This window comes from Salminus brasiliensis, chromosome 6 (genome assembly GCF_030463535.1).
Source record: "Salminus brasiliensis chromosome 6, fSalBra1.hap2, whole genome shotgun sequence".
In the NCBI taxonomy this organism is placed as follows: Eukaryota; Metazoa; Chordata; class Actinopteri; order Characiformes; family Bryconidae; genus Salminus; species Salminus brasiliensis.
Genome location: NC_132883.1, coordinates 18,004,870 through 18,025,618, shown reverse-complemented (window position 1 = coordinate 18,025,618; position 20,749 = coordinate 18,004,870). Strand labels below are relative to the sequence as shown.

The 20,749-nt window shown below is 40.7% G+C and overlaps 1 protein-coding gene across 1 annotated transcript in view; it reads left to right on the top strand.

Annotated features, from left to right (window-relative positions):
- The window catches only part of commd10 (COMM domain containing 10), a 31,766-nt gene extending 29,859 nt beyond the window's left edge, over window positions 1-1,907 (top strand). The window contains exons 6-7 of the mRNA XM_072680964.1: window positions 971-1,030; window positions 1,161-1,907. Coding sequence (XP_072537065.1) covers window positions 971-1,030; window positions 1,161-1,199 — 99 coding nt within the window. The 3' untranslated portion in view covers window positions 1,200-1,907. The remainder of the gene's footprint in view (window positions 1-970; window positions 1,031-1,160) is intronic.
- The last annotated feature ends 18,842 nt before the right edge of the window (window positions 1,908-20,749 follow it).

The window sequence follows — 20,749 nt, the reverse complement described above, 5'->3', positions numbered from 1 at the left end:
GTTTGAGCGTGAAGAACCTTTAAAAGGTCTAAACCTTTAAATCAATTTGAGTTCCTTAGACTGACCTGCTTCTTTATGAAACCAAAACTGATTCTTCTGTGTCATCATTTAAAGAACATTTTAAAGCACAAGAAATCATATAGAAGACTACCACCTTGTTTCTACACTCCTTGTCCTTTAGATCAGCTCCAATCACACAATCCACACAGCAGTGCTGATGGAGTCCACATCAGATACCTCTACCCGACTGGTCCACCTTGTAGATGTAAAGTCAGAGATAGAAGCTCATCTGTTGCATAACAGGTTGCGTCAGTCATCCTCTAGTCCTTCATCAGTGGTCACAGGACGCTGAGGGCTGGATGTTTCTGGTTGGCAGACCAGCAGACTATTCTCAGTCCAGCAGTGACGACGATGTGTTAAAGAACTCCAGCAGCACTGCTGTGTCCAATCCACTCATACCAGCACAACACACACTAACACACATGTCTGTGTCACTGCAGTGCTGAGGATGACCCACTTCCTAAATAATACCACCTCTGAGGTGGTTCTGTGGGGTCCTGCCCATTGAATAACAGGGTGAAATGATGCTAACACAGTATGCAGAAAAATGATGGATTACAGTGAGGAATTACTGAACTACACAGTGCTCCTATTTGGTAAGTGGAGCTAGTCTAATGGACAATTAGTGTAGAGGCAAATGTTATGGCTGATCTGTGTAGGTGTCATTATTTTTGCCAGAGTATCTGAATGTTTTCTTTTTTTATTTGCGTTATTTTTACGCTGTCATCAATGCGTCCTGTTCACGGATAAAAACAGGTCAATGTAGACGCTTTTGTCTGTTTAATGGAAACTGACTTTATCTGGACAGATGTGCACTAATAATTCATGAGAGGCTTTTATATGGGGAGCTGACAGGGGCCGGCTGTGGTTCTCATTGCTGTTTTTCTTTCTCTTTTTTCCCATCCTCTAGCATCTGCAGAACGTTTTTGTGGAATTCAGCCACCAGGAACTGCTGGAATTCTACAACAAGGTCAGACTACATTCGTTTAGTTTTCCGCTTGACTGTGTAGCCAACACTGTCAGCCACGGTACCTATCTTCAAACTGTCAAACACTCTTTTCATTTTTTTTTTTTTCTTTCTTTCTTTCTTTCTTTTGCAGCTAGAGATGATTCAAGCGCAGTTGGACTCCCTTACTTGATGCTCGCGCTGACCTTCACGAGAGCAAACCCCATTACTTTCCGTTGTAGTAATGCGGTTCGCGAATCTGGTCTGAAAATGACGGGTACCCTCGGTTTTACTCTACTTTTACTTTCGTCAATTGTCACCTCATGCACAGCCTGTGTCTCACCCATGTGTAGTTCTCTTCTGTATGAATGAAGTGCTCTGCTTCAGATTTGAGTCAAAGCACAAACCTTGCCTCAAGCTGTTCTCCTTATTGGATCCCTAAACTTTGTACTGGTCAGATTTTATTCACCTCACCATTGACTCCGTTAGCAGGGTGCAGGAATGATGATTGTAAAGGTAGATGCTTGCTTAAAGCTCATTGTCATCACATGCAGCTAGAGGTTTCATCACTTAAAAAGTGTGAGAGCGTGAAGCCGCACTCTTGATCAGTTACTAAGTGTACTCCAGTGCCTGTGTTAAATAGATTTACGTTGATTTATGAAATCCTGTTAAACAGTAATGTGGCATTGTATTCAACATGTGCTAATTGGGCACATTGGGCACATTGGGTAACATCTTACATTGATCTTCTGTTAGCTGAAGTGTTTTGATTTTTATGATGAGCCAATTCTATGCTGCCCTCGCTGCAACAATAATGGACCAAACTTTCATTACATTAATAATTGATGATGTTTGGTGAATGAATGTGTAATAAAACAGCAGTATAATGTTTTTCGCTCTTTGTTGCGGTCACAGTGTCTCATTCCTGGCTACGTTCTAATCATTCTTTGTTTTTCCTTTTTTTAAATTCCCAGCTTTCTAGCACATTTAGCCACAGAGTTGTGTAGTTATTTACAGTGAATTGAGCTAAAACTAGTGCTGTGGACTAAACGACAAGTGCAGACAAATGTGTTACGATTATTTATGAGGTGCGTATAAATTGTTTAAAATTTTGAGTGCTCACTATTTGTGATTCACATCTGCTTTTTCTCTGTGGTTTTACAGACAAGTCAGGCTACTACATTCCACTGCAGGGAGCTTACAGCTTTGATGGGCTTTGGTGATCATCACGCTGTCCGAATTTGTTGTAATCAAACCCTGAAGTTTGAGCTTCAAAAGTGTATTACCAGCAAGACTGAGACTTAGTAAGGTAGAAGCTAAACTTGGCCAAAACAGAAATCCAAATGTACAGGTCCTTGAAACAGCTACTTAAGCAGAGTAATGAAATGCATGTACCCCATTACTTTCCACCACGGCTAATAGGATAATGGCATATGCTATAAAACGGATGAGTAAGTCCCTTATTTAAGATTAGCTTATGGAACATGTTCCCTGCCGCACGCCAAGGACTTTCACAAAACCCTCCTCTTCTCTGCATGAAATCTCAAAAATAGCCAGGTGCCTTTAGAGGAGTTTGAGTAACATCCATTCATGTGCTCCGCAAAAGCTGCCATTGTACCCAATTTACTTTGCTTTTTTTCCCCTCTTCCCTCCTTTCCTTCACAACACGGAAAAAGCACCAAAGCCGGTGCCTAAGGGAAAAGTGTGTCCCACAGCATGGAGAACAGATGGCGACTCGCAGCCTTGCGATGGTGAAACCGGTTGGTGCTGAATGACTCCAGCAGAGAAGGAGCAAAACACAGAACAGAGAGTTCTGTAATGGAGGGCGGGTTTGGAGGCCTTCTGGACCGTAAACACTGACATGAGGGCTCAGTTCTAAGAGGCATTTAGGCACAGGCTCTGGCCTGCAGGTAGCCCACTGAAAGTAGATTAACCTGCAGAGGACTTGGAGTGGTTCCTGAGGAGGTGGATGGAGAGTAGTTAGGAGTTCTGCCTCGATAAGTAGAAAATGAGGCAGAAACAGTTGAGGGAGGGGGGGGGGGAGGGTGGAGAAGAGCCTCTGTGGCGCTGGACAGCAAATGTGTCCCCGCTACGCTTGAGATATATATGGGAAAATTCAGAAAATGCCCCATGGATTTCACGGCAAGTTTTCAATTTGGGTGATGATTACTCTAGTTTTAACATTACAGATTCCACAGTTATTGTTGTGGTTGTTGCTGTTATGCTGTTTAATGATTGTTTGCTATTAGAAACACTTTAAATACCTTCTATTGAATGTATTTTTAATTAATTTTTATTTATTTATTTTACTTATAACAGCTGTTCTAACACAGTAAGCATTCTCTCGCTGCCTGAGGAATACGGGCATTGCTTAACCTTAGGAAATGAACTGAAAGCTGACAGTTAGTTACTGTACAGTTCTGTTGTAGGTTAAAATTTTAAGTGTATAATCCACATGATTTAGGAAATTGGAGGGAGGGAAATTGCAGTTGTTGCAGTTGCGGCCCTCCGTGGAAGAATAAACGAATAAACACTAGAGGATTAAATTAAAAACTGAAAAAATGAATGGGGAAATAATGCAGCTGCATGCCCGTGTACAAGATTTTAGCATGGCTGTAAGTTCAGAGAATATTATAACACTGTCATAAAATCCACCAAGACACATTCTAACATAATCCCACTGTTTCTCTTTGTTTACTTATTGTGTTAGAAAATGGAAATGTTCCTAATTAAAATTTCTAGAAAGTCTTTATTTAATCAGACAGCACATGTCTACCTGGTAATATCCTAACCTTAATAGGATCATCATGATGATAATAATTTATAAAGATACATTTTACAACCATTTAGAGCATTTTATTATAAAGGCTTTACAAGATACTCAGGGCAAACATGTCTGAAAGACAGACCAAATCTGAACATAAATAAAGAAAACTAGGGATGTACTTGAGTACAAGATGGCAGTATTTGAATACTGGCCACTATTTCTATATTTGTAATGGTTAATCACAGGAAGAGTTAATATACATATATAGGCAAAAGAGTGGTTTTATATATTCACAGGACTGTAAAATGTGACCATTTTGCGCAAATTAGTGAGAATATTTATACTGTATGTATGTATGTACAGTATACACTGTATACACCTTAAAATGAGCTTTTTGTTAAGGATGCGACAGAGAAGGCAGGGATTACTGAGGTCTCATTACTGTAGCTGATGTTTGCTAGCTAGGTTTAGAAACATTGAAAAAGCATTTTCCCTGACAAACTTATATTCTCCACATCCTCCACGGGGGAGAAAAGCCCTTGTGTAGAAAACAGTGAGTCCTAAGCAGTGCTAGCGCACTCATTACCTTCTCTGAGAAGGAAGACGCTGTTATTCATTCGACATTCCCTCAGCTATTGTCTTTTTTTAATAGTAACGTTTTTAGTGTTGAATGCTGCTAAATTGACTACAGCCGCCATTTATTTTGGCCATTACGTTTTTTTTGGTACGGTTGTTTTTCCCTTTCTGGGGATAACCAGTTGCCTGTGTGCAAACTGTTATGATTACTCAAATATCCAACTGTGACCAGGTGTGGTGGGATTTCTTTTCTTCTGATCTTAGAAAGCTGCCCCTTCACATGAGGTGATGCTAAAGCTTGGAGCTATGGAGCTGATGAGGATGTTGCCTTTAGAAAACTTTAATGAAACAATATAAATGATTGATATTTACACACTGGTTTTAATAAACGGGAAAAGCCCTGTTCCGTTGTGTTTAATCTAACTTCTGCATAAAGCTGTCAGCAGTAACGGGCCAAGCTAAGCAGCATAAACGTTAGCTCAGTTATCCCACTGATCGCAATTTTGCTCTCTAATGTTATTTGTCATCTTTAATACACCTGAACTTTGTATGTAACTTGGTAAATCATGGAAATTTGAGCAAGGAAATCCCCAAACTGTCCTGGGTTCCTTCTATTATAGTCTATGCCACATCCTTGAATGCCATAATGACAACAGTGTGTTCTACTAGGGGTAGGAAACATTGAAAAAAGGGACAATATTCTAAAATAATCTGCTGAATTTGAATGGTCAAAATAGATCCAGTAGCTGCTCAGTGTTCTAGAAGTACCAGCAATACCCACAAATGTGCACAGAAAAGCATGTTGTGACATATGATGTCATTTTAACAAGTCTTATCCTTTTGCTCAGCCCTATGTTTAACCAGTAACACACACAAAAAAAATGTGTGTAGCAGGTAGCACCTGATTATGGGCGCGCTGCCTGTGTGTACTGAATGAAGTGACGTAATCCTGGCACTGGTTGGGTGTGAGGCAGCTGCGACCCGCCTGAGGGCCCACGGTCCAGACCCCTCTGTGGGCCACACTCATCAGCCAGCTTACACACTCCCCTTCCACTCCCTTCTGTCCCCTGCAGCCATGTCAGACATGCTTTTTCATATCGGGCTGCCCTGGGATTACTTAACATGTTTTGTGTCCGTTATCTCCAACCCCAACTCTTCAGAGAGCGCAAAAGAAAACGGAGAAGAATAAGCATTGTCGAGGGCGCTCTGCTCGCCAGTGTCCTCTCAACAAGGCCTCTCTAAGTCTGCTCTGTGTCTGCAGAGGACATCTCTGGCTTCTTGGAAGCTGACGTGGGTATTACACTATTCTTGGAGAAACACTGTCTCTTTTCTCTTCTGCTTCACTTGTCTCTTCTCTCGTTCTCTTTTGTCTTTAGTCTTCTTTTTGCAACTCTTGCCCTGAAGACAAGCCTGATCTGGGACAGCGTTCAAGAGAGAAATTGTCTCGCAGCTCTCGACGCTTGTGTTGCTGTATTGTTGTAGCGAGCTGATGACCTCGCCATGGTACCAGACTGGAGCATTTCATTCCATTGTGGTCTAGTATATTGTTAGGGTCACATATGGGGGTCCAGCTTTATACAGTGCCTATAAAAAGTATTTACCCCTTGGATGTTTTCCTCTTTCATTGCTTTTCTAAGCATGGTTCTGGAAACATATCATTCAGCTTTTTTTGATTTTTTAGTACATAAACTTACAAGAATCCTCTTTAATGTCAAAGTGAACAGATTTCTTCAAAGTAATGTCAATTATATTATATATATATATATATATATATATATAATGTAATTTAAGAAATAAATGTATAAATCTTCTCCTCCTTTTAAAATGACTAACAGAGGTCCAGGCAGTTGGTGCTAGTAGTCTCACAATTAGTGAAATGGAGATCACCTGAGTGCAGTGGTTGTGTCTCATGTGATTATGGCATAGAGATAGCTGCCTGGAAGGTCCAGAAACAGCAAAATCAGCAAAAACACCATGAAGCCTAAAGAACGCCACACGCAGTATTAATGAGTCAGGGGATGGATACAAGTTACTGGACATCCCCTGGAGTTTAGTTAAATCAATCCTTAAGAAATGCTTCAGCACCTATGATGGGAGAGACTCTGGCTATGACAACTGTTGCCTGTGTTTTGGCCAAAAAGCTCCATTTTGGTCTCATCAGACCAACAAACCTTCTTCAACCTTCTTCAGGAGACAAGTGAGGGAGGCCACCAAAACACCTATGACTACTCCTGAAGAAGTTAAATTGATGCTGCCAGTGATGTGTAGCGCTTGGTGTCCACCAAACATAGCGTCTAGTCTGATGGTCTGATGAGACCGAAATGGAGCTTTTTGGCCATTAGACTAGACACTATGTTTGGGAGACACTACACATCACTGGCAGCATCAATTTAACTTCTTCAGAGTAGTCATAAGTGTTTTGGTGGCCTCCCTCACTTGTCTCCTTTCTGCACCTGATCTCCTCATCTTCACACAGTTTGTGAAGATGTCCTGTTTCAGGCAGATTTACACGAATATGTGCATATTCCTCATTTCTTAATGATGGATTATACCGAACTCCAGGGAATGTTCTTTGAATTGGAACTTTTTTTTTTGGATCCATCTCCTGACTTCAGTGCTCTTCAGTCATCCTTTCTGTAGCTAGGAATGCAGTGGGCGTTCCAGACGGATGTCTTTATACTATAGTCTGTCTTTATGCCACAATCGCATTCACTGCACTCATCTCATTCACTAATTGTGAGACTACTAGCACCAACTGCCTGAACCTCTGTTGAAATAGGTCAGTCAGGGGGTTAAAATGTATGCTATTATTTTACATTATATATACATAGATTTTTTAATCTGATTGACTACTTTTGTTTTCACTTTGACATTAAAGAGTTATATGTTGACCATGATTCCAAAACCATGCTTATAAAAGCAATAAAAGGAGGAAACATATATACTTTTTATAGGCACTGTTAAACTAAGCGTCACTGTCCAATTATTTATGGACTGCACTTAAGTGTCACTAAGTGCAGAATATGCTATACCATCTATACTGGACGAAGGTACTGATGTCAACCAATGCTATCTACTCTTTCTCAGATCTGCTTCTGGTCCTAAATATGTCATTCAAATACAAAGACTGTAGATTTGTACAATCTGTAGTTGCACCTTTATGTTTAATAAAGTGCAAAATAAGAATTGCCAAGGTTGTGACATTTTAACTTTTTAATTTAAGTTATTGAAACAAAGCTGGATTTATCAAGGGTGCCCTAGAACTTATACATTTTTCAGTTTACAGTTTAGTACGTAGAGGTGACACTGCTGTCTGTTTAGTAAAAAGAAAATATGGCATAAAAAAACTGTAGCTGTAAAAAATATTTGCTATGATTGTCCATCACCAACACACAGCTAAATATCGGAAAAAGGATTGTTACACCAGGGCTCTTGACCACAGATTTGCCTAAGGCCTGATCCAAGAAAGGTGGAGTCAAAAGTCAGGGAAGTGAGCAGGTATACATCCTAGGAAAAAGCCAACACTAGCTGACCGGCTTTACCATCGCTTGCTAACCACATACCACAATATGGGAGATATGGTAAGATTCAAGAATTAGTACAAAAATGAAAATATCATTTTTACAAGAACCAATTATTGGTTGTCAGATTATTGACAAGTTGACCATAAAAGGAAAACCGGTGTGTGTCATTCTAGAGACAAAGCATAGGGTTGTTAATGGTCACTTAAAACTGCATCCGGGCCTTTTTCACCCTGACCAAAGTCACATACCTCTATGTAGACATCAGAGAGCAATTGAAAATACTGAATCAGTGCATTTTATGGTGCCTATATATGGGAACAATGCTACTGTATTACATTATTCTTGATTGCCCTTTCCTTCAGCCCTGTCAGTCTCCTTCAGCCGCCTCCTTGTCCTCTAATACCATGTTATTTTTCACTACACTCAGATTTACAAGAACTCAAGGCCTCAAAACGCCCCTGGGGTGATCCATATAGGAACTGCTGCCCTTTATATACAAAGCCCTGCAATGTCGGGGGACCAAAACTAATTGGCTGTTCAATTGGAATTTTTTTCTGTAATCATTATTTCACAACAAAGAGAGCTAACAAAAGGTCTAGTGTTGAAAAGGTCTGCAGAGTTTTGGAACAAAACATGGACAGATGAGATGAATATTAACCTATAGAAGAATGATGGAATGAGGACAGTGTGGAGAGGGGGAGAACAAAAAAAATCAACTGCTCATGATCCAAAGCAAACCACCTTTGAAACCCTGCGTTACAGGCCTGTATGGCTGCAGGGGAACTGGCTCGCTTGTCTTTATTGACAGCAGCAGCAGGGTGAATTCTAAAGTGTTCAGAAGCATCCTAACTTCTCAGATCCAACCAAGTCCTCCTAACTCAGTGGGTGGCACTTTACCTTACAGCAGGACAATTACCCGAAACATACTAACAAGAACTTTGGAGTTTTTCTGGAGGGAAAAAAGGTGGATTGTTCTTGACTGGCCAAGTCAGTCATCCAAGATGAACCCACCTACTGAAGACAAGACTGAGCTGACCTGAAAACAACGGCATTGCTGTTGAATATATCTAGCATATAAGCATTTGTTCCAATATGGAATATAGCTATAAATACCTTTGAATTTAAACTAGGGTCTACCTTCAATATAAGTATTTCCCTCCAATTGTGTAGGTTTATCTACCAAAAACTATTGTGATTTATGTTTACACGTCCATTTTCTAACCTCTGTGGGCTGTGTTTGTTCCTCTGACATAAGTAAATGACATGTATTATGAAAAAACACCTTGAAAAACGCAGTCTAGACTAAACTGTAGAGAACACACTGTTATTGTTGCCGCTTAATTTCCATAAATGGATTGTGTGGACTGGAGCGAGAACGGTATATTTTTGAAGGTTCCACAAACTCATGGAAACTTCATGGAAGCGAAGAAAACTCAGTTTCCCATGATACAACCCCTTCAGCTCGACTGTCATTGTTTCCTTTCAAATCCAAAGTGATGGAGTGCAGAGCCAAAACAATTACTTGTGTCACTGTCCAATTACTTACAGACTTCACGGCAGAACTTCTCCAGGCCAGTCTTTTAGATGTTCCAGCCTGCCACCAGTTACCATACACTGTTTATCCCCTAGGCTGTCAATCAAATCAGCCTGCTTTATTTGATGAAGTTATTTTTGTTCTGCTCTGGTGTGCTCGCGTCTCCGCAGAGCGCCGGGAACGCTTGTGAAAGACTGTCGCTGCCTAGACCGGCTCCCAGTATGAAGCTGTCTTCTGTGTTGGATGCAAAAGGAAATGGACATGGGTTAAAAAGGGATTTCCCTGGTGTCATCTGTTGCGTTACGGCTTTGTCTGGCAATAGGCTGTTCCGCCTCTGAGTGCTAGGGACAGCGTTCAGCAGAATTCAACGTCATTCATATTTCAGCACGGCCAAGAGTTGCCTGAGTTTTTGCAAACTCAGACTCTGAGAAGACAGTTTATTGTTTAGATTCCCTTTTAATACTCACCACCCCCTTCCTCTCCACACACACACATACACACATGCTCTCACATACACAATGCATGGGCAAGTGTACCCCTGCAGCACCCATATAATTACACACTCCCTAATCCTGTTCCCCAAATCCAGGTACCTACGGCTCCGTGCAGAAAATCCTATTGCCGCTGCGCATTTCCCCATCTGTTTAGCATAGTCAGGCCCTTTTCTCCAAGCTCCTTCTTTGTCTTAAGCTGCGGCCTGCAGCGTGCCGACGCTGCATGAACTCAGTGACACCATTCTATACCACACAGCATATATATATATATATATATATATATATATATATATATATATATATATATATATATACACACACACACACACACACACACACTGCTTAGTGAATTGCTCACAGTTTAGCACTTCAAACCTTGGCCGCCTCCATTCTGTTTACTGCTCAAATAAGCAAATAAACAAGTCTGCCACAGAAGCTAAGACCAGAAAGCATCGCCTTTGATTCATTCAATTCCACTTATTGCAATTCTTCCAAACAGATTGTTCTAAACAGATGAGACTGCATTTATCATGGGTGAGGACAGCTGTTAGCAAGCTAGAGGAAATTGTAATCATGAATGTGTGTGTGTGTCTATGATTGGGGGCTGAGGGTTAGGGAGAGGGGCGTTCAGGGGAAGGATGAAGAGCAGATTAAGGAGGTGTGTCACTGCCTCTAAGTAGAAGAGTTGTGGGTATGTGTTTGTGTGTGTGTGTGCATGCGTGCGTGCGTGCATGCTTGAGCATGTGCGTGATAATGAGATTGGTTAAGAGTCACGCTGCTCACTCTCCACGCCACACACCCTCGCCCCTCCCACAGCGCTCGACTTAACTAACCCCTTCTCTCATGACAGGTAACCTTGTTTCACTCCCAGCCGTGCTGCACCTTTAATTAGATTTGTACTCATCAGGCCGCCGTACATGTTCATTCTCAGATCACTTCTTCTCTGGAGCTCGGTAGCCATCTCCTCCCTCGCATCCATGTGGTCTCTTAATCATCTCTCATTAAAAGGAGCTCCAAAGCCACCGATGCACCAGTACACATGTAAATTAAGAGGCGCTTCATTATATAACATTAGGGTTTTCTTTTTGTGTGTGTGTGTGTGTGTGTGTGTGCAACATTCCCTCCAATTTCCTACAGCTTGTTTTGTTGGGTTGGCCTTCAGTTTGTGATTGAAGTGGGGAAGTTCTCACGCACCATGTAATCAGGACTTAAGCAAGAGGGGCCGTACTAATTGCTGGAGATTAAGCGCCGCCATTCAGTTTCAGCCATGGGCCGAGAAAGGCCACTTGTTTGTTTTCCTGCTTGCTTCAAACCCAAGCAAAAAAACCCAAGCGCTTTTTATACCTTAGGTGCTTTCATGATGGAGCATCCCCCTAAACTTGACCCGCCTGGCTTTAAACAGGTTGTGCGACTGTGCACTTCAATTGCATTGAGTGTAAAATAGTTAGAAAGTTAATAGCCTAGCTGACATTTTTTTGGTTAGTAGAACGTTTACTGAACGTTACAAGTTTTGGTTCTTGGAACGTTCAATTTGTTAAGTTTTATGGACGTTCATCAAATTTTTTGATGTTATTTATTTTTTTACATTTACATTACATTTAAGGCATTTAGCATTTAACTCTTCTCCAGAGCGATTAAAAAAATCCTTCCCTGCTTCATCATACTCTTACACTAGGTTATATCGGCTAGAATACGAAAGAGACCACTGAGCTTTGATATTAGTAAATACTCTCTGTTCTTATAGTGTTTTTGAACAATCTAAGAATGTGTTTATGTAATGTTTTGAAAACGTCAGAAGAACGTTCTCTCAGAACATACAAAAGTTTTCTGGATAAATAAAAAAAAGTCAAATAATTCAATATGATTTTCCATTCTGTTTATCTAGTTAATAAAGTCCAATAAAATATTTCAGTAACCTGAAACTATAAACCATGACAATAATGGTACTTCATTTTCTTCATTAAAAAAGTACTTTTACAACCTGTGTTTCTAAGCCTATACAATGGTATCAGTGGAAAATAGGGTGTATGGCTGCACGTTTAGTAATAAGAAGTGTATACCCTGTTACACTATTTATCATTAAACAAATGCAAATTAAGAACACGGTATACTGGTCAATAGGGTGAATCAGTGTAATGTGGGTGAAAGGGTGATCGTGGGACACTGCAGCTCTAGTTAGTTCATGCAGCATTGGCACGCTGTAGGTCACAGCTTAAGACAAAGAAAGTCAGTGAAACTATTAGTTAACACAAGCTGTGAGGGCATGTGATCAAAATCACATGACTTCTCAAATGCCCAATCTTAGGGAGGAGTGATCTTTAAACAGGAAGTGCCCCATGTGAAGACCACCCAAAGGTCAGTAATATAGGAGTTGTTTCAGCACTGAAGGAAATTTATGATTTTGAAAATGTTGATTTTGAAAGATATCTCGCGATTCTTTTTACATTTTTTAATTCAAAACATTTATGACTTTGACAGTTTAGAAATGATAAAAAGTAAAAACTGCATAATAGTACACATTTTTCTATAAAGATTCACATTTCAAAAGAATAAAAAAAAAGCTAAGCGGTTGTGATTAAGGCTTGATGTAACATATATCCCATTTTAAATGTATGAATCAAATGAAACATTTTATAAGCTTTTAACATTTTTACTGATGCCATTCCAATGCCATTTTCTTAATTTGCCATGAATATATTTAGGCTTTTTTATGTCCCAGCCATGGCCACAATGCAATAGCGTTCACCCTGTCACAACAGAGCACTAACAGGGCTGATTCTGCAATTACTAGGAATGTGACGAAGGACATGGCGAAGCAGCTCATGTAATAAACAAAGATTTGAATCACACTTTCATATATATTTGAATTCTACTAATATTTTATTCCTTACTGCAGGATATGCAACAGGGTTGACGAGTTCTGTTTGTCCCTAAAAAAAGAACTAACACCATCAGCCGCATGCTATTCTTCTTTGTAGTGAGTCACTTGCTTAAAGTCACATGACTCAAGGCAAACGATTACAATTTCCTGCCCTCTTTTCCCCTATCATAACAGGGTTGACAGGAAGTTTAGGACATATTTTAAATTATATATTGTGACTGTTTATGCAGTGGAGGGCATCACTGTAGCTGCCCTCCCACCCATACAGGACCTCTACAACAAGAGATGCTGGAGGAAAGCCAGCAGCATCTCCTCTGACCCGACTCACTTCAGCCACTTCCTGTTTCAATCCCTGCCATCCGGAAAGAGGTACAGGAACGTCAGAGCCAGAACCACCAGATTTAGCAGCAGTTTCTTCCTGCATGCTGTTAAACTGGTCCTCACAGCAACACCAACCTTAACCTGAATACACACACACACACACACACACACACACACACACAGACTGCTACTGATTACTCAGGTCCTCCCAGTTAATTCACCATACCCACACTGAGCTCCACCAGCACAGTGACTGTCTGCACTTTGCCCTTTAACTGAACTCCCTCTCTGTACATGAGCTGTGTACTGGTCTCTCCACCTGAACATCGCTGCTATACTCATTACTGCACTGTGCACCTTGTTTTCATATGTGATGCTGTTTACAACACCACAACATGGTCTACCCTAACACAGTGCTGCTTTAAATATTTATTCCATTGTACTATTAGTATATATATATATATATATATATATATATATATATATATATATATATATATGTATATATGACCTTAATCGCCCAGCCTTTGTTCACACACCTATTGTCTATGCACCTTTCTGCACCATCTTTTGTCTATGTCCTATCTATCCTGCAGCGGAGACTAAGCCTTAGCCTTAACTGAAATGACCCATAGGCTGTGTCCGAAAAGGAGGGCAGTTGCCTTGAGCTGTCTTATTAGTCATTATTCTTAGAAGGTAGCTTTATGGTGAAGCACTTTGAAGCCTTCATGACAAGGCTATACCTTCCTGCCCTTCGGATACTGCCTGAGTAGGCACATTAGGCTAATTCACCTTATGTATGAAAGCCTATTTATTGTTATGAGTTATCATTGGCTTTTATACAGTGGAGGATCTGGAAGGGACTTGGCTGTTGCTTTCATTAATCTCTATTATAAAGAGCATAATAGCTCAATATCTGCTGGTCTTCCGCCCTCGCAGCACATGTAAAATATGTACATTAGGGGGTCAAATGGAAGCATGGGGAGGCAGGGTTGAAAGGAGCCAGTTGGAGGGCTTTTTACTTCGAACATGGCTGTTGCCATGAACAGGAGCGGCAACATTTGGAAGGTCGCCTCCCACTGCCGTGTAATAGAGGGGAAACTCATCGCACATGCAGTAGAACTGAATTTACAACCTTTTTGGGGGGGCGCACCAGACAGATTTAGAACAGAAAAAGTGTCATTTATCAGTATAAAATGGCAAAATCAGTCATTTTACCAAAATATTTCCATGATAAATTTTAGGTAACAAAGTTCTTCAGAGTGTACTCAATCAATCAATCCCACATTCTCTCATCCCAACATACAGCACAAGAACAGCTGGGCTTCCGAGTGGAGCAAATTAGAGCATTGTGTTAACAGCTTACAAAAAATTGGGCCTTTATAATTTATTCTAGTAATGTGGTATTAATAAGTTAACTGACAGCATCACTAGTCGTTACAAGCCCCTCCCAGACATGCACAGTAACCCAGAACTTTTCTGGACATTACCTGGAGAAGCTGTATTTGTGATTGCAAATGTGTAGTTGTACCTGACATTACCCAGACGTTACCCTGCTGGTCCCCTAGTACAAAGTCTGGGTAATGTCCGAGTGAGCCCATGTGTGAATAGAGCAGGTAATTTAGGGAGAATTCGCAATAGACGTGTTGATGCGATCAGTGTGGTTGAGTAAGTAGCCTTGTTCTCCATCTTTGATGTGCTGTAAACAAACATAGATACGCCGCCGCTTGCCTAAACCACGTGGAACCTCTTCTGTAGTGCTAACACGCCTGACATGGAAAAATCTGTCTGCACTCTATATGAGTGAAAGGGTAACTCCAGACAATGTTCAGACCTGATACTCTGGACTTTCACATGTGAAAAATATAAGTACTACTTTTGGTTCCAAGTTTTGTCTAAACATTTTCTCTCAATTTGGTATTGCCAATTAACCCACTCGTAGGTAACCCCCACTTGCATTACCAATGCTCCCGACACTAGGAGGATAAGGACTCCCAATTGATGCCAATGCAGCATCAATAGGCAACCGTGACGCCAAGAAGAAAGCAATAGCTAACAGACTCCTGGGAGAGCTTGGCCAACTGTGCTCTCCTAGACTCTGGCTGCTGATGGCAAAGCGGCATGGCTCGGAATTGAAACTCTTGACCCCCAGACCATAGTGGTAGCACATTTGACCGCTGACCCACTTGCAGCCCCTGCACTTTTATCCATCAACATCTTTCTGTGTGTTTCCATTTGTTTATTTGTTTATTTCATGTATAATTTCAATAGTTTGAGAAGGGGGAAACGTAGCCGGTGTTTGCAGTGTTTTGCAGAACAGCTCTGGACATTTCAATCACTGTTCATCAGTTTCATCACCACCTCTTCCCTTTAAACACAAACAGATTCAACGCTTAGAATCCACCCTTTTGGCAGAATTTCACTTTAATGAGCTGCAAGTGAGCAATATTTGAACAGAAGGTGGAAAAAAGGGGGTTAAGATGTATACGCCATGGGGGGACCTAAGAGAGATACGTTCACACAGCAGCAAGAGTGCAGAAATGACTCTAATTCCTCTACTACTAATTCAGTAGTAACATTAACTAACATCTAGAAATAAGCAGAATTAGCTTTTAATATTCTGGCAACAAGAACTATTAGGGCATTCAGACTAAATCTAGGATGATTCACATGCTGGGAGATGCTTGGGAGTGTCTGTCTCTAGTCTGGCTTTAGGGTATCTGGGCTAAATAGCAGAGACTGTTCGGCTGAAAATCTTTTCCTCGGTGTAGAAAATCATGTTCGTGTCACACAGACACACACACACACACAAGCAGTGAAACATAAGGGCATTGTAGTGCGCACACACTGTAGACACAACGTCTCGTATCTGATGAATATTTCTAAATATTGTCTCAGGATGTTTACGGGACACTGAGCGGGTGTGTTTTAGCTCCATGCACGAGAAGCAATTTACTGTAGGAAAAGAAAAGGAAAGGGAATCCAGTTAAGAATATTAAATGAAATGGAAGATGCTTAATTACCCTAAACCTGAGGCTCAGATAAGGGGGCTAGGGGTAAGGAGGAGTCACATGTGCATTCATTATTAATGCCTAAATTGAAGCTGTTTTTATTTATTTAGTTGTTTTCTCAGGCATTTCCTTCACTTTGCCATCTGCGGGAGAGACGCTTCCCTCCAGGGAGCCCTGACCCAGTCTCAGCAGCTAAAACCATTCCTTCAGAACTGCGTACTGTTTAGGATCCACTCTCACATCAATCTTCTTCTAGTCTAGTTGTTAGGCCTGTCAAATGATTCCAGAAATGATCTGTTATTAATTGCACTATTTTGTGTGGATCATCCCAGTTTATCACATTTATTTGCTCAAAATGGAGCCTAAAGAAAGATTTCTGCTATTTTAAGAAGCAGTGCATTTTTAGAAACCTATGAGTGAATCTTTTTAAACTGGAATGTACTTTACAGCTTTATCATTCACTGTCATTCAATGTCAGGTTAATTGCATGAACGCAGGGATCACATGCATTAAACTTGAAAATCTGGCGATTTCCACAGCGTGGGCAAGTCCAGTGAAAGCAACACGTCCCATCTGATCACTGTATCTACGCTAGCAGGGCGAGGAACCATCAAAACCAGCACAACGCAACACACTAACAGCTTTTCCCCCCAGAGCTGTAGCGCTCCTAAACCACAGTGGACACCTTACACACTAATCTATAAACCTAATCTATAACTGAACTGAGCTTCAACATTTCACTGAACACAGTACTGATTCATAACATTCAGAACATTTGCACTAGGATTATTTGCACAGCTGTACAGATGTTAATTTTCTGTAAATGTTTACATCATTATATCTGTACATAATAGTTTGTATATAGATATAGGTAAATATGGATAATTACAGATATATACATATATATTATTATTATATATTACAGCTCTTTATTACTTTTTGGTACTTTTTAACTTATTATTCTTTATTCTATTTATTGTTTAGTGTATTTTTCTCTCTTAGTGTGTCTCTCACCAAGTTAAATTCCTTGTATGTGTAAAGAAATTCTGATTCTGGGTATATACCGGGGTATGCAAACATCTGGGCACCCCTGGTCTACATTTCTCTTGCTGTTAAGGAAGTAAAAGATGACCTGAGTTCTGTGAGATTCTTGCGGCGTCTTGCTGCACTGTACTTGTTTTTTAGGCCCAGCCACAGATTACAGATTCAGTGATGTTTTGACTGGGGGACCATGAGGACCTTGGCAAAACCTTCAGTTTGCTCCTCTCAAGGTAGTCCATTATGGATTGTGAGGTGTGTTTAGGATCATCCTCTTTTCATCTTAAGCTTTTTTTTGTTTGTTTGTTTTTTTGACAGTGTGATGTTTGATGGTATTCCGTTACCACAGGCTGCAACACAAGCCCAAAGCATGATTGATCCACCCTTGTTCTTACGGGGGTGGAGAAGAATTCAATTGTGAAACAGCTACCTGAAAACACTTCAGTGCCATCTTATAGCCTTCCCCTGCTTTGTGAGCATCAAGGAGTTTAATGTTCAGAGTGCTAGGCAGCTGCTTAGAAGAGCCCATGGTAGCTGGATGTTGGGACAAGCTATAAAATCTGCGTCGCCTGGACCTTTCTCAAGAAGACTGGGAATAAGCCATTGCCCTAACAAGCTAAGTAAGGTCTGAGACCTTGTTAAAAGTTATGAGAACTGAAAACCATTGCCTGATTAGCAACATCTTTTGATCTACAAAAACAATACATTAATCATTCATTCAAATGTTTAATATAACCCTTTTTTTTTTTACTGCAGCTTTACAGGAATCCAGTAATGTTGAACTTCAAACCCACTGCAGGTCAGTTCATCTTCTACTCACTTGATTATCAAAGTGCAGTTACAGTGTAGGTTCTTGAGGGGAACCGGAGGTCCTCTTTGCTGTTGCTTTTGTTAGTTTTCTTCACAGCTGTCCCATGAGCAGCGAGCAGCGTAATCTGCTATAGCTATAAAAAATTTTAAGAGCTGTATTTGAATGAGAGGGTTACAATTCTAGATCCCATTGTTGCAAATTACAGCATGTGAGCAGCTGTGCTTTAGCTTGCACCACAAACTCTTATAAAATAAAGGTGCTACAAATGGTTTCCTTGAGTGATGCAATAGAAGAACCACTTTTGGTTCCATAAAGAACAATGTTTGTCATTGAGATGTGTGAGTGTGAACATTTAAAAGACCCAAAAACTTTCCCTTGATGCAAAGGGTTCTTTATCAGTGTACTATGACTAGCTCAAATGGGGAAAGGTTACTAATTCGTTAACTAACAGTACCACAGATCGTAACTGTCTGATTCTATGAATCTGGTTTCCATTGCATAATGCAAATATTACAATATATATATATATATATATATATATATATATATATATATATATATATATATATACTTTTTTACAGTGTGTATCAACAGCTTCAATTCCGAACCATTTGTTTGTTCTTTCATTCAAACTGTATGAATAGGATAAATGTAGACGTTTTGCGCTCTGCAGCCAAACAACGTTTTATCATATTTTGATTATTAATAATAAATTCTCCTCTTCTGTTCACATGAATTGATTAAAAGTTTAGAATCTGTACTTATGACAGAATTGCACTTCTTGTTTCAATGAGCTGCGAGTGAGTAATAATTGAACGGAATCTGAGAAAAAGACGCTGCAAGATGTATTCGCCATGGGGGACCTGGAAAAGAGTTAAATTCACACAGCAGCAGGGTGCAGAAATGACTTGAGTGATATTCCTCTGATTCTTCTTTTGCATTTTAACTCTGTCTTGAGCTGAGCCATGCTGCTTCGTTAGACATCAGAGCGAATAAAACCAGCCCAGTAATGGAATAGATGTCTGGAGATGCTCTTAAAAGAGAGGCTCAAAACGGATAGTGGCAGCTCCATTAGGAAAATGGCCACCCCTGGAAATGGGGCGCTTCGCTTATTGAAGCGGAAGGTAGACCTGAGCTTGTAGTTGAAAAAAAAATAAATTAGGAAAAGGGCTCGACGAAAGCGAGCACGATGTGCGATGTGGCTGGTCCAAGCCGTCTCTTGCTTTGTCAGCATGATTATGAAAAGTGGGTGGGGACCCATGCAAATGGGGCCACTGCTGGAGCACAGCTGGGAGCACTTGAGGGGGAGGGCTCCTGGGATTGCTTCACCTCCCTCTCTCATCTATAATGGATGAAGCTGCAGTAGGGGGTGAGATAACCTACAGCTGGGAACAGCCTGGATCATGAGCTTTAGTCCTTATTCAAGACTGGCGGGTCCTACAGAAACATGCCGAAATATGCAGTGTCCTCTACTTCCCCAGCAGTCTCAGCAGTCTCAGAGCAGTCTCACTCTGTCTACTAAATTGTTTAAAAATGTACAAATAGAAAACCCCAAAAATATGGATATATGTAGACCGTTCCACTTGATGCATGACTGAGCGTCACTGAATAGCTTAGTCGGCTAGCTACATTAATCTGAGACAGTGTAGTGCAGTCTGCTAATACATCCATCCATGGTCTCCAGAGATGGTCAATACTGAATGTCAAGTGTGATTGATGAATGGGTGAATATCTGTCTGGGCTCTTGACCTTTGCCATAATGGGGTGAAATGAGACGCATTTAGCTCTTGAATGCAGCCCAGCAGCGCACAGATTAAAATGCTTCTCTATTTACCAGTCACACATGGGTTCACAGGTAAGTTATGCAGTAATTTGGTATAAGCGGTTGTGTTGTAAGAGACTGTATAGCAGCTAGGGTAGGGTAGGTTTCACTATCAATAATGCTCAGCAAAGTTCTGAATACCATTAGCCCAGCCATTACACTAAGAAGAATAAATTTGTCATCCCTAAGCCATTACGTTACTGTCCTCTGCAATTTTCAATGACAATATTACTCATACTAAACTGCTATTATTACCATGATACACTATATGCCATCAGCAGTGAAAATAATTTGTGCGCAGACAGAAAATCAATCAGATGGGCCCACACCTCGGCCACACTATCAGGCAGCTGGTCTGGAGAGGCTGACCTTCAACACTGCAACGAAATTGTCATTTAGTGGAGAAGCATCTCTCCCACCCTGCTGGGCTAGGGCCACCTGGGCCCAGCTTATTTCAAATGCAGAGAAAAGACAGAGTGGTGCAGAGAAATGACAGGACCAGACATAGCCTCGGGACCGCCGACACGGTGGAAGGCTTGTCAGGAGGGCTGTGAACTGTTCTGTAAAACTATGTACCACTCATTGGACCCGGAGATATAAGAATAATGTATTACATCATGTATTACATCTGTCGGCACCTGGCGATATACAACACAGGCTAGAATGTTTATTAATATACAACAACGGTGCTATCGGCACTATTATGATTTCATCTGCTGGGTGAACTGAGTGTTATGCCTAAATATATGGAATTAGCTATCCACTAACATCGGCTAACTAGCCACCCCATTCACATCTACTTCAATCATCAGAGCTAATAAGTGGGCCTGTAAGGGTCTTTACCCACACCCAGTAAAGTCTTATTAAAGTCTTACTGCTGCCATAGTGATGTTATAGCCTGAGCACACCACTGTTTAACCAAATAAGGGTCCGTCATGCTAATTGTACATCAGGTCTCACAATT